The sequence below is a fragment of the Cydia fagiglandana genome, chromosome 8, assembly GCF_963556715.1.
Source record: "Cydia fagiglandana chromosome 8, ilCydFagi1.1, whole genome shotgun sequence".
Taxonomy (NCBI): domain Eukaryota; kingdom Metazoa; phylum Arthropoda; class Insecta; order Lepidoptera; family Tortricidae; genus Cydia; species Cydia fagiglandana.
In genome coordinates, this window is record NC_085939.1 from 5,578,772 (window position 1) to 5,592,491 (window position 13,720).

The 13,720-nt window shown below is 38.0% G+C and overlaps 1 protein-coding gene across 2 annotated transcripts in view; it reads right to left on the reverse strand.

The window, feature by feature from the left end:
* Window positions 1–1,153: 1,153 nt before the first annotated feature.
* Window positions 1,154–13,720, reverse strand: part of LOC134666517 (uncharacterized) — a 62,616-nt gene continuing 50,049 nt past the window's right edge. The window contains exons 10-12 of one of the 2 annotated variants that reach the window (XM_063523705.1): window positions 3,618–3,932; window positions 2,686–3,207; window positions 1,154–1,944 (exon numbers count right to left, since the gene is read on the reverse strand). In XM_063523705.1, the coding sequence (XP_063379775.1) occupies window positions 1,927–1,944; window positions 2,686–3,207; window positions 3,618–3,932 (855 nt within the window). In that variant the 3' untranslated portion in view covers window positions 1,154–1,926. Of the gene's footprint in view, window positions 1,945–2,167; window positions 2,607–2,685; window positions 3,208–3,617; window positions 3,933–13,720 lie in introns of those variants that run through there. The other variant, XM_063523704.1, reaches the window with a different exon arrangement.

Genomic DNA, 13,720 nt, shown 5'->3' on the forward strand with positions numbered 1-13,720 from the left:
AAGAATTAATTTCCCACCCCAGTCCCCAGAAAGCCTAGATTTCTTATCACAGTGAGTTTACTGTGATTTTACTTTACTCGCTGTGTACGCAATGAGGACTATTTTCCTTCAGGCATGCACTATTTTTTTATACTTACTAATTACCTAAGCTGATACGAAGAGCTTCGCTACGCTCGGTCAATTATGTAGTATAAAGTACCTATACCCACTGTCAGTCAAGTGGAAATCTAGGCCACCAGAGTACTATTCTAAAATGACTTTATAAAAAAGTGCACGGAATTTCTTTCTCTTTATCACTTTATGTTTTTACGGAACTTTATCTACGTTCTTTATTACTTGTTTTTATTTTTACCTCTATAATAGACGATAGTAAAGTTAACCTTTTATAGGTAGGGGCTTGTGCACAAATCACGCGAGGTTCGATAGGAGGAGGGGTTCACGAAAAAATCACGATAGATCACGTTGGGGGAGGGGTGATTTAAGGAAACCTCACGTATATTTTTCTACAGTGAACGAAACTAAGAAAAAAAAGACCTACCACATGAGTAGATTTTTTTTTCTCGGTTACGTTAAACATAAATATTCACTTTGCACTTCAAAATAGCGAGTCCATTTAACGAAAATAGAAAAATAAACCAGATTTTCTATATACAACACTACTTATCTTAAAATTAGGTCGAATGCAAAAATATCAAGAAAATACACGTGAGGTTGTGTGGGGGGAGGGGGGGTAGCCAAAAACCTCACCAAACTCAATCACTCACTCAATATCACCAAGGTCAAAAAGTAGCCGAAAACACCTCGCGTGATTTGTGCACAACCCCTAGGTAGGTGTGTTATGATTGTTATGAACTATATCGTCAAATTTATGTCATATTTTAATAAGTTTATGTCATATTATTTAATAAGTAACTTGATATAAGAATTCATCATATCGCTGGTCCAATATTACAGGGTTCTATGACTTCTATGTTTCACTTTTATCGAACTGAAATTTGAACATTGTCATACATAGAGACATTAAGTCGAATTTCAACTACCTTGAAAATGTAACCTGTTCTAGGTTACATTTTCCTTACATTTACCTGTAATATTGGGCCAGCGATATGTAGACTTGTAGAGCACTGGTTATGGTAGAGAAAAACACTCCATGTTCATAAATATTCAATTGTTTAATGTCTACGATTATGACTTAGGTAATTCGTAAAATAATACAGTAATTCGCACTAAAACATTTGACGACTATTAGCACTAGACAAGTAGACACACATACTTACTTAGGCACACGTCAACTAAGCTGGACATATTTTAAATAAAGATTTCACAATTAAAAAGTAGGTAGGTATATAGTTGTGTCTTACTTAATATACCAAAGACCGACCTAAAGTTACCTACTTTACATACATGAGCAAATTTTTTTATCAATTTAAAAAAAAACTTAGTAATCTAAATTAAATATAGTTAGTTACACAATGATATAGGTGCCTATCTAGCGCACGATATGAAAGGTGACATGTTAGCGAGTGTTTCGAAAAGTGGAATCTAGAGCGTTGCGAGGGTTTCAAGGCAACAACTTTTCCCCTTGTAAAACAAATAACTTTATAACATTAACTGAACCTAGTCTGTATCCATAATACAGTTTTAGCTTAACTTCAAACAATTGTGAGAATAACTTTGGCAATGCCCTGTTCAATGCCTATGCATATAGCAGCTATAAATTAAATCAACTTGAATTATTATTATTAAATACGCTTTTTTAAAACAGTTAATGGCAATTTCTTCTTCGAAACTTTATTAAAACATATTATTTTATTCACAGATATATACTAAAATAATTATACATACTTTCTGCACTAAAAATATTTGACATAAAACACACTAATTAAACTAATTTTATTGTAATCACAAATCACAGTGATCTTCAAATCATCGACCTGCGTCGATCTGAAACCAAAAATAATAAATAAATTAAGTGCACGTCTCTTTTCTTTCCTTGCAGACCAACTTTTATTTATTTTAGAAAACTAACATTCCTCTATATTAATCTCTGCACCACCACCTGACAAGTACCTCCCTATAGTCTGACAAAAAAGAGTAGAAATTAAAAACTGGCAATACTGTAGTGTCGTCCCGTTTTCATAGATTGATTTGAAAGGGACGACACTGCTGTAGGTAGTATTGCCACTTTTTATTTCTACTCTTTTTTGTCAGACTGTACCTACAAAGATTAGAAATTTCACACCACTCTAGTGTTTCTTTTTTAATTTCACTCGTGCATATCGAAATTTGATTGTGCTCGTGATATTGATAGGTAGGTATAGATGAAGACTTGTATTAGGACTTAGTTGTTAGGTATAAGATTGAGTCATTCTTACATATAAATAAATCATCATTGTGTAAAAGACAATGGATAATGACGCAAGAACAAACTTTGAAGATATTTGTAACGCCTCTCAATGCTTTACTTTTGATACTTTGGGTATTGTTATGCTCGGTGGTAGAGGCAATAGATTGTTTCCATATCTGGCGTGAAAATTTTTGTCAATAGACCAATCACTATCTTCGTTGTTATCTACTCTCAGGATATCTGGACCTATCTGATAACCCTGAAAGAGAATCAATGTAGATATTACTTTATTACATTTACTGGGAACGCCTCGGCTACGATTATTATTTTGTACTTACCAATGCGTCAGTCTTTTTGCGTAAATTGGACCTAGAAAGTGTGAGGGCTAACTCGGACTGAAGTCTATTGGAAATATGTTCATCATCGGCTGCCGGCACGGGTCCATCAGGTTTGTCACCATTGAGGAACTCCAGCTTGGAAGGTTCGCGCCGGCTGTTCCCGCCTCCCGCGTACTCCCCTATCGTGACAGACACCGGTCTTTGGTGCTTCTTCATCGTAGCTGTCCCGTTCGGCGCTTTCACAAAATAATTCGATGGCGGCTTTGGTTGCACGTTAGCGGGATTCTTTAATGTATATGACTCTAGCGAGTCCAGCTCGGCCTTGTCATCTTTCACACTCTTCAATTTAAATTGTGTCTTAAAGTCTGTCTTGTTATTGTAGTCGGGCGTCGGCGTTCGTGCCAACGAACCATTTCTTTGGTTCAAAGAGTTAACCAGATCTGTGTTAAGTGTTTTTGGAAACGATTTCGATATGTCTAATTTTTTACGTTCTCCGTTCAGTTGACCATTCACCGCTGGCATCTGAAAGGAAGTTAATACAGCTTAGTTATCAAGGCCAAATTTCTCAACCGATTTATCAATTGGCCAATTATCCAAAAGTAAATTATGATGCAAAGTTGAAAATTCTTGGCGATTTGCTCTGCCAATGAAACGCTTAATTGCTGTTCAACAACAAATTCCAGCATGAATTTGAAATGAACAAATCATACATTATAATGAGGTGGATGGTAAAATATTTTAAGGATACTCTCGATTAGCGATGTTTAATTTCTGATACATTTCATAAATTTCCTTAATTGTGAAACAGTTATTTCAACGTTTGAAGGCGTGGTTAAGTTTAAAAAGAAATGAACGGCAAAATTGCTGACTCTTGAACCTGCATCTATGTCATTTGTAAAAATTCTGAAATCATCCAGAAAGTATTAACTTACCGGCGGTGGTGGAGGAGGGTTGTCCGCTTCTCGTTTTTGCTGCATATGCCCATCAGAATGCGGTTGTCCATTCGCGACTTGCCGCTTTTGCTGAAACCCATTCAAGTCTTCGCGTTTTTGTAGTATGTGCCCGTTCAAAGCTTCGCTTATATGCCCATTCGCTGTATCGCGTTTTTGTTGAACGTGCCCGTTGTAAGTTTCGCGTATTTGCTGCGTATGTCCGTTGCTCACATCTCGTTTCGCCTGCTGGTGTCCGTTTGTTAATATTTCCGACTGAGCTTCTATCTTCCTCAGCGGTAGCGTTTGCTGGCGATCCTAAGTATAAATGCACATTGAGTATAAAAGTGTTTAAATAACTAAGTACTTATATGTTACAGATACTAGGTTTTCCGAAATTAGCGCAGAGCACATTAACGTGCAAATTTACTAACAAATTTATTAATTTAATTTATTAACTTTGTACAAAAGGGGAGGAAAAATCTATTTCTAATGGAATAGAGTCTAAAACTAGCCCTGCAGACTTTATAATACTTAGGTATGCATATTTTAATAAAGTATTCGTTGTACATAACTATTTTGTTTGCTAATGCTTAGATAATTGTACCTATCATACTTATGATAGTTATAAATTTATGATGTATAACCTCGACTGTAGGTATCTGTTAGGTTTCATTATTCGCATACATGCAACCAGCTACCTTGAGTAAAAAGTAATTCTACTGAGAATACGCGGGTTTTAACCGTGGTACCACGGCTTTTGTACCACGGGGGACCACGGGTAATTTTTTTCCCCGTATTTTCCCCGTAGACCCCACTGCTCCAGTTTTAAGTTATCGTTTTGAATACGAAACTTTCCGTGGGCCCACGGGTCATTCCTCGAAAAAAGAAATTCCCCGTAGTCCCACTGCAATAGATATGTCATGCATCCTTCAGAACTTAATATTGTTTTTTTAATTCTACGTAAACAGCTTCGTTCAAGTAGGTATTTAGTTTTCTGTCGAAGCATATTTTCAAGGCATGAGGAAAATGTAACATTGCTGCGTTTATAGTAGAAGAGCCGGCCGCAAATTTTCTAACCGACTTGATACCACGATGAAATACACAATGGGAAACCATAAAAGTGATGCTAAGTCCGAATTCGATAGTCTGCCACGGCGGAACTTGCCGAAAGTACGAAAAAGAAGGCCACTTCCGGTGCGAAAAAAGGGGGCTGATTTAACCCATTTGATACCGAAATAATAATTATGGCAGCAGTTAGAAATTTACATGTAGACACATAAAAGCGAAGTCTGCCAGTATTTTTTTAGCCGGAAGTGCTTGGCAGACGCTCTCAAAGGTGGCCAACGGGACCCCTAATTTAACCCATCTGATACCACCATGAAACCAATTCCAGTCGGTAGGTATGAACCCTCATGTCAGGAATATATAAGTCTGCCAAGGCTATTCCTGCCGAAACACCTTGGCAGACGAGATTATGTAAGCAAGGTCGGCATCGGTTACCCTACACTAACCCATCTGATACCACCATGAAACCAATTCCAGTCAGTAGGTACGAACCCCCATTTTAGGAATATATAAGTCTGCCAAGGTTTTTCCTGCCGAAACACCTTGGCAGACGAGATTATAAGCAAGATGACCATCGGTTACCGTACACTAACCCATCTGATACCGCCATGAAACCAATTCCAGTCGGTAGGTATGAACCCTCATTTCAGGAATATATAAGTCTGCCAAGGCTTTTCCTGCCGTAACACCATGGCAGACGAGATTATGTAAGCAAGGTCGGCATCGGTTACCCTACACTAACCCATCTGATACCACCATGAAACCAATTCCAGTCGGTAGGTATGAACCCCCATTTTAGAAATATATAAGTCTGCCAAGGTTTTTCCTGCCGAAACACCTTGGCAGACGAGATTATAAGCAAGATGACCATCGGTTACCGTACACTAACCCATCTGATACCACCATGAAACCAATTCTAGTCGGTAGGTATGAACCCTCATTTCAGGAATTTATAAGTCTGCCAAGGCCTTTCCTGCCGAAACACCTTGACAGATGAGATTATGTAAGCAGCATCCGCATCCGAGGGATCCGTATTTTGGAATTATACAGATTACGGACATTATTAATAGCTGTAGGCTTATTTATTACTTTATGATTATACATATTTGTATATTATTATGTTATTATTAAAATATATTTATAATTTATTAAACCTAAACTTAATACATTGGGAATTCATTACCTGCTTACGGCAGTAGTAGGGATTAGTGGGTGAGTTCTGGCTCACTGGGCCAGGCCAACAGTCCCTCCCCCTTTTTTCCCTTGTTGAGGCCCTGCTACCTTGCCTTGAACCCAAACTAATGTCATTGTAGCTCGAATCTAACCTAATCTATTTTTATTGCTTTTAAAATATTTCAATTATCTACTTTTGCAAAGTTAAATGTTGTAATCTCTTTTTCGCAAAATAGAATTTTAATGTGACTTTAATGTATGTGCAGTCTACTTAGTAATTGGGTTTAAAGATATAAAAACACACATTTTATTTCCTATCCTAAGTATCCTATCCTAAGTTTATTCAAATAATATTCTGAACATATATAGTAACATCATTACTTATTCTGTGTACAGTGGAGAAAACGAATGAAATCATGCAATTTGATTTTGCTATTTTTAAATAAAGAGTAACCAAACAGTATTTTCCACAGTTGTTGGTAATGATACCATCTCTTACAATTTCTCTTCATGAACATTTTATGATACCTAACCTTCCAGTTTTCGCCCGAATTAATCAAAAAATTCACCAACACCATTTACACCAACCAAATAGAAAACGGGTCCGTGTCCGAATTCGCGATCTCGAGTCCGGGTCCGCGTCCGGGTCCAGGTTCAGGTAGAAGTCGAATTCAAAATCTTGCTTGTTTTGCCAGTGGGGTAACTTGCTTAACAATCAATTAGAAAAAGACAAGTCGTCGAGGAGTTCCGTTCTGATCACCACCAGCAATACCACTTCATCAAATGCCACTGTTCTTAATGTAAATCCTTGTTTGCCTGATGAAAATACAATGCCATTCAGATTTGTAGAGTTCCCTCGATTCCTTATGGATCCCGTCATTAGAACTTGAGCTTGACGAAAATATGACTTAAAAACCTAACGTGCTTAACAAACATAACGAAGAGGACAAATCCCCAAACATGAGCTATGCGTCGTTGAAGAGTTCCATTCTGATCATCATCAGCAGTTTCACTTCATCAAATGTCACAATTTTGAATGTAAAAGCTTGGTTTGTTTATAAAAACACCAGTATCACTATATGTTAGGGTGGTTCAAAAAACATTTTTTTTCCTAAGGGGCACCCCCTTATTTAGTTACACTTATTATGTTGATAAAATACACCAAGTTTCGTAATTTATCTCAACTACAAGGGGGTGCTTCACCACGTTGAAATTTTGTATGTTGTTTGAAACCCAAAAAAAAGAGTATTATTCAAAATTTTATTTAAATATCTGGTTTCACACTATTTGCACATGTGATGTATAAGTTTTGAAGTAGAAAAACATTTTCTTTCAAACTAATATCTTTTAAATCACACTTTCAAATAATGTGAAAACTACTACTTACATAAAAAATCTAAAAAATTATAACTTAATTTTTTTGGATTTCATACAATTTGAAAATTTCTAAGTGTTTGAGCGCCCCCTTGTAGTTAAGATAAGATTACAAACTTGGTGTATTTTGTCAACATAATAAGTGTAACAAAATAAGGGGGTGCCGCTTCTTCTAGCTAGAGTTTGAATTTTTCCCATACAAACGTGAACCACCCTACTATATGTATACCTACAAGATTTGAAGAGTGCCCTCGATTCGTCCTTAATCTCACCATCAGAACTGGGTTTTGACAAAGACGGAACCAATCTGTATGTATATACTTACAAGTTACAACTCAACTAAAAAAACAATTTTCAAAATCGATCCCGAAATGACGGAGATATCAAACATTAAAAAAAACCGAATTAATACCGATAGACACTTCCAAAGTGGTAAATTGTGTGCACCCCCCCCCCCCCCCTTTAATTTCTAAAATAAGAGAATGACAAAACTGGTTTACTAATATGTGGCCGAAAATTGTATGGCAAATTATCACTTCCCAAACTATTTTTCCCATAGTATCATTTGGCAAAACTATCAGATGGCAAACCAATGTTTCGCATATATAACATGTCGCAAATGATTATTTACAATATTATTGTATGGCAAAATATTTAGTTGGTCATGTTTCAAAATGTCTTTTATTGTTATGTCGAATGTATTGATAGGCATAAATTATTTTTCGCCTAATATTGTGATGCATACTACTAAATACCCTAATAATATAGTACTCAACTACTCATGGTACAAATTACAGTAGCATTTTATTTCGTTACGTAGGTAGTTTTTTCGAGATGTGCAGTTCAATGATGGAGGTAGTAATTTTGTTTACTACATTTCTGGCAACAGTTTGTTTTCGTGGGGTCGCAATTCTTACCTAACCTAACCCACTTTTCTGGCAACAGTTCGTTTTCTTGGGGGTCGCAGTTCTAACCTAACCTAACCCACCTTTCAGGCAACAGTTTGTTTTCGTGGGGTCGCAGTTCTGACCTAACCTAACCCACTTTTCTGGCAACAGCTCGTTTTCTTGGGGGTTGCTGTTCTAACCTAACCTAACCCACTTTTCTGGCAACAGTTCGTTTTCTTGGGGGTTGCAGTTCTAATCTAACCTAACCCACTTTTCTGGCAACAGTTCGTTTTCTTGGGGGTGGCAGTTCTAACCTAACCTAACCCACCTTTCAGGCAACAGTTTGTTTTCGTAGGGTCGCAGTTCTAACCTAACCTAACCCACTTTTCTGCCATCAGTTCGTTTTCTTGGGGGTCGCAGTTCTAATCTAACCTAACCCACCTTTCAGGCAACAGTTTGTTTTCGTGGGGACGCAGTTCTAACCTAACCTAAGCCACTTTTCTGGCAACAGTTCGTTTTCTTCGAGGTTGCAGTTCTAACCTAACCTAACCCACTTTTCTGGCAACAGTTCGTTTTCTTGGGGGTCGCAGTTCTAACCTAACCCACCTTTCAGGCAACAGTTTGTTTTCGTGGGGTCGCAGTTCTAACCTAACCTAACCCACTTTTCTGGCAACAGTTCGTTTTCTCGGGGGTCGCAGTTCTAACCTAACCTAACCCACCTTTCAGGTAACAGTTTGTTTTCGTGGGGTCGCAGTTCTAACCTAACCTAACCCACTTTTCTGGCAACAGTTTGTTTTCGTGGGATCGCAGTTCTAACGTAACCTAACCCACTTTTCTGGCAACAGTTCGTTTTCTCGGGGGTCGCAGTTCTAACCTAACCCACCTTTGAGGCAACAGTTTGTTTTCGTGGGGTCGCAGTTCTAACCTAACCTAACCCACTTTTCTGGCAACAGTTCGTTTTCTTGAGGATTGCAGTAATCTAACCTAAAACATGTTGGTACAGTCATCAAATCTATTAGCGTAGTGGCACCCGTCCATGGAAATATGTAGATACGTTTGTTAAAAAAAAAGCCACCAACAGGTCAAATAGCCATCAAAATATATTATGAAAAGTAAGTATAAATAAAGCAAACGTTTTTTGACAATTAAGAGTTAGCTAAGTTGAAACATTTGCTCAGTGACTATTTGTCTTAAAGAATTTTGGTAAAATGAACATCTACTAAATAAAATTGTGATCAAATAAAAAGTATGCGAAGTTTCAATTTTGGCAAACGTTATGTAACAATAAATAGTTAGGTATAATAAAACATTTGCTTAGTGACTATTTTTCTAAATAAATCGTGGTAAAATGAACATCTGCTAAATAAAATTGTAGTCAAATAAAAATTATGCTAAATAATAATATGCTAAGCATTGGTTTGCCAACTAAAAGTACTGCAATAAGTTGGTTGGGAAGTGAAATTAGGCGAAAAATATTTCGGCGAGATGGCAGTACACCGACAAAACTAAAAAATATATATGATGTACATTATCATGCAAACTTCCACCGAAAATTGGTTTGAACGAGATCTAAACTAGCCTCTAGACTGCTTGAGTCTCTTCAGCGATGCAATATTGACTATCGGTACATCGAAGTGTTGAAGTGTTTGTATAGTTACGCCACCATGTCGGTCCGAGTCAGGAGCAGAGTGCGAAGGCGATTCTATTGCAAAGAGGTGTAAGGCAGGGAGATATTATCTCTCCGAAACTGTATACTGCCGTAATGGAAGACGCCTTCAAGCACCTGGAATGGCAAGGACTTGGCATCAACATCAACGGCGAATACATCACTCACCTTTGGTTTGCCGACGATATCGTAGTCATGGCAAAGTCGATGGAGGAACTCAGCATGATGGTCGATGACCTCACCCGAGTTTCACAACGGGTGGGCTTGAAAATGAACATGGACAAGACGAAACTTATGTCAAATGCCAATGTTGTGCCCATCCCAGTCTCTGTTGGGAACTCGGTACTCGAAGTTGTTGACTCGTACATCTGCCTAGGACAAGTAGTCCAATTAGGTAGGTCCAACTTCGAGAAGGAGGTTAACCGCCGAATCCAACTCGGTAGGGCAGCGTTCGGGAAACTACGTAATGTCTTTTTGTCCGACATACCTCAGTGCCTCAAGACGAAAGTCTTTAATCAATGTGTGTTATCAGTGATGACTTACGGCTCCGAAACGTAGTTTTTCACTATCGGCCTCATCTCAAAATTCAAAGTCGCTCAACGAGCTATGAGAGGGCTATGCTCGGAGTTTCTCTCCGTGATCGAATCAGAAATGAGGAGATCCGTAGACGAACTAAAGTTACCGACATAGCCCACCGGATTAGCAAGCTGAAGTGGCAATGGGCAGGCCACATTGCGCGCAGAGAAGATGGCCGATGGGGTCGAAAAGTGCTCGAGTGGAGACCACGGACTAGCAAGCGCAGCGTAGGGCGTCCACCCACAAGATGGACGGACGACCTTGTTAAGGCCGCCGGAAGACGCTGGATGCGGGTCGCTTCCAACCGGTACGAATGGAGGTCCAAGGGGGAGGCCTATGTTCAGCAGCGGACGTCTTATGGCTGAGATAACAATGTTCATCACATTGTCCGTCACCCATGACGTCAGCGTGTTACGCGTTACGCTGTCTCGACTCGAGTTTATCATTTTTTTCCCCACCTTAAAAAGTGCTCAGCGCCGCTAAAGAAGTTTTCACTTCAATAATAAAGCAAACCCAAAAAGCGGCCAAGTGTGAGTCGGACTCGCCCATGAAGGGTTCCGTAGCAGCAAGTAACATAACAAAATTGCGGTTTACGATTTATGACGATTAAAAAAAAACTACCTACTAGATCTCGTTCAAACCAATTTTCGGTGGAAGTTTGCATGATAATGTACATCATATATATTTTTTAGTTTTGTCATTCTCTTATTTTAGAAGTTGAAGGGAGGGGGGGGGGGGTGCACACAATTTACCACTTTGGAAGTGTCTCTCGCGCAAACTATTCAGTTTAGAAAAAAATTATATTACAAACCTCAATATCATTTTTGTTTTCAAGACCTATCCATAGATACCCCACACGTATGGGTTTAATGAAAATGAAATTTTAAGTTTCAGTTCTAAGTATGGGGGACCCCCAAAATTTATTGTTTTTTTTTCTATTTTTGTGTTAAAATCTTGATGCGTTTCACAGAATACATCTACTTACCAAGTTTCAACAGTTCTTATAGTTTCGGAAAAAAGTGGCTGTGACATACGGACGGACAGACGCACAGACAGACATGACGAATCTATAAGAGTTCCGTTTTTTGCCATTTGGCTACGGAACCCTAAAAAGGAGGTATTAATTCGGTTTTTTTAATGTTTGATATCTCCGTCATTTCGGGATCGATTTTGAAAATTCTTTTTTTAGTTGAGTTGTAACTTGTAAGTATATACATACAGATTGGTTCCGTCTTTGTCAAAACCCAGTTCTGATGGTGAGATTAAGGACGAATCGAGGGCACTCTTCAAATCTTCTAGGTGAATGAAATGATGATGATGATCCTTCCGGCCGATTTCGACCATGGCGACCACTTCGACTCCTAGTTAGCTCGGCGCTCGTGCGCCCGAATATGGCTGACATAGCCGATCTTGGAGGTGAACCTCCGCGCACATTAAGGGCACGTGAGAACACCAGCCACATAGTGGTAGTGAATGGAAGCAGGCTGGCGCGCTTTCAGATCATCGCGTTTAGTGTCGAGGTCAACTTTACGTTGCTTCTCGTAATCGCGCACTTTGTCATGCACCAGCCTGCGCCACTCCGGACGTTGTGCTGCATATAGTAGTAGGGTGGTTCACGTTTGTATGGGAAAAATTCAAACTCTAGCTAGAAGAAGCGGCACCCCCTTATTTTGTTACATTTATTATGTTGACAAAATACACCAAGTTTGTAATCTTATCTTAACTACAAGGGGGTGCTCAAACACTTAGAAATTTTTCAAATTGTATGAAATCCAAAAAAAATAAGTTACTATTTTTTAGATTTTTATGTAAGTAGTCGTTTTCACATTATTTGAAAGTGTGATTTAAAAGATATTATTTTGAAAGAAAATGTTTTTCTACTTCAAAACTTATACATCACATGTGCAAATAGTGTGAAACCAGATATTTAAATAAAATTCTGAATAATAAATACTCTATTTTTTGGGTTTCAAACAACACAAAATTTTAACGTGGTGAAGCACCCCCTTGTAGTTGAGATAAATTACGAAACTAAATAAGGGCCCCTTAGGAGAAAAAAATGTTTTTTGAACCATCCTAACATATAGTGATACTGGTGTTTTTATAAACAAACCAAGCTTTTACATTCAAAATTGTGACATTTGATGAAGTGAAACTGCTGATGATGATCAGAATGGAACTCTTCAACGACGCATAGCTCATGTTTGGGGATTTGTCCTCTTCGTTATGTTTGTTAAGCACGTTAGGTTTTTAAGTCACATTTTCGTCAAGCTCAAGTTCTAATGATGGGATCCATAAGGAATCGAGGGAACTCTACAAATCTGAATGGCATTGTATAGTGAATTTTGTATTTTCATCAGGCAAACAAGGATTTACATTAAGAACAGTGGCATTTGATGAAGTGGTATTGCTGATGGTGATCAGAACGGAACTCCTCGACGACTTGTCTTTTTCTAATTGATTGTTAAGCAAGTTACCCCACTGGCAAAACAAGCAAGATTTTGAATTCGACTTCTACCTGAACCTGGACCCGGACGCGGACCCGGACTCGAGATCGCGAATTCGGACACGGACCCGTTTTCTATTTGGTTGGTGTAAATGGTGTTGGTGAATTTTTTGATTAATTCGGGCGAAAACTGGAAGGTTAGGTATCATAAAATGTTCATGAAGAGAAATTGTAAGAGATGGTATCATTACCAACAACTGTGGAAAATACTGTTTGGTTACTCTTTATTTAAAAATATCAAAATCAAATTGCATGATTTCATTCGTTTTCTCCACTGTACACAGAATAAGTAATGATGTTACTATATATGTTCAGAATATTATTTGAATAAACTTAGGATAGGATACTTAGGATAGGAAATAAAATGTGTGTTTTTATATCTTTAAACCCAATTACTAAGTAGACTGCACATACATTAAAGTCACATTAAAATTCTATTTTGCGAAATAGAGATTACAACATTTAACTTTGCAAAAGTAGATAATTGAAATATTTTAAAAGCAATAAAAATAGATTAGGTTAGATTCGAGCTACAATGACATTAGTTTGGGTTCAAGGCAAGGTTGCAGGGCCTCAACAAGGGAAAAAAGGGGGAGGGACTGTTGGCCTGGCTCAGTGAGCCAGAACTCACCCACTAATCCCTACTACTGCCGTAAGCAGGTAATGAATTCCCAATGTATTAAGTTTAGGTTTAATAAATTATAAATATATTTTATTAATAACAAAATAATATACAAATATGTATAATCATAAAGTAATAAATAAGCCTACAGCTATTAATAATGCCCGTAATCTGTATAATTCCAAAATACGGATCCCTCGGATGCGGATGCTGCTTACATAATCTCGTCTGTCA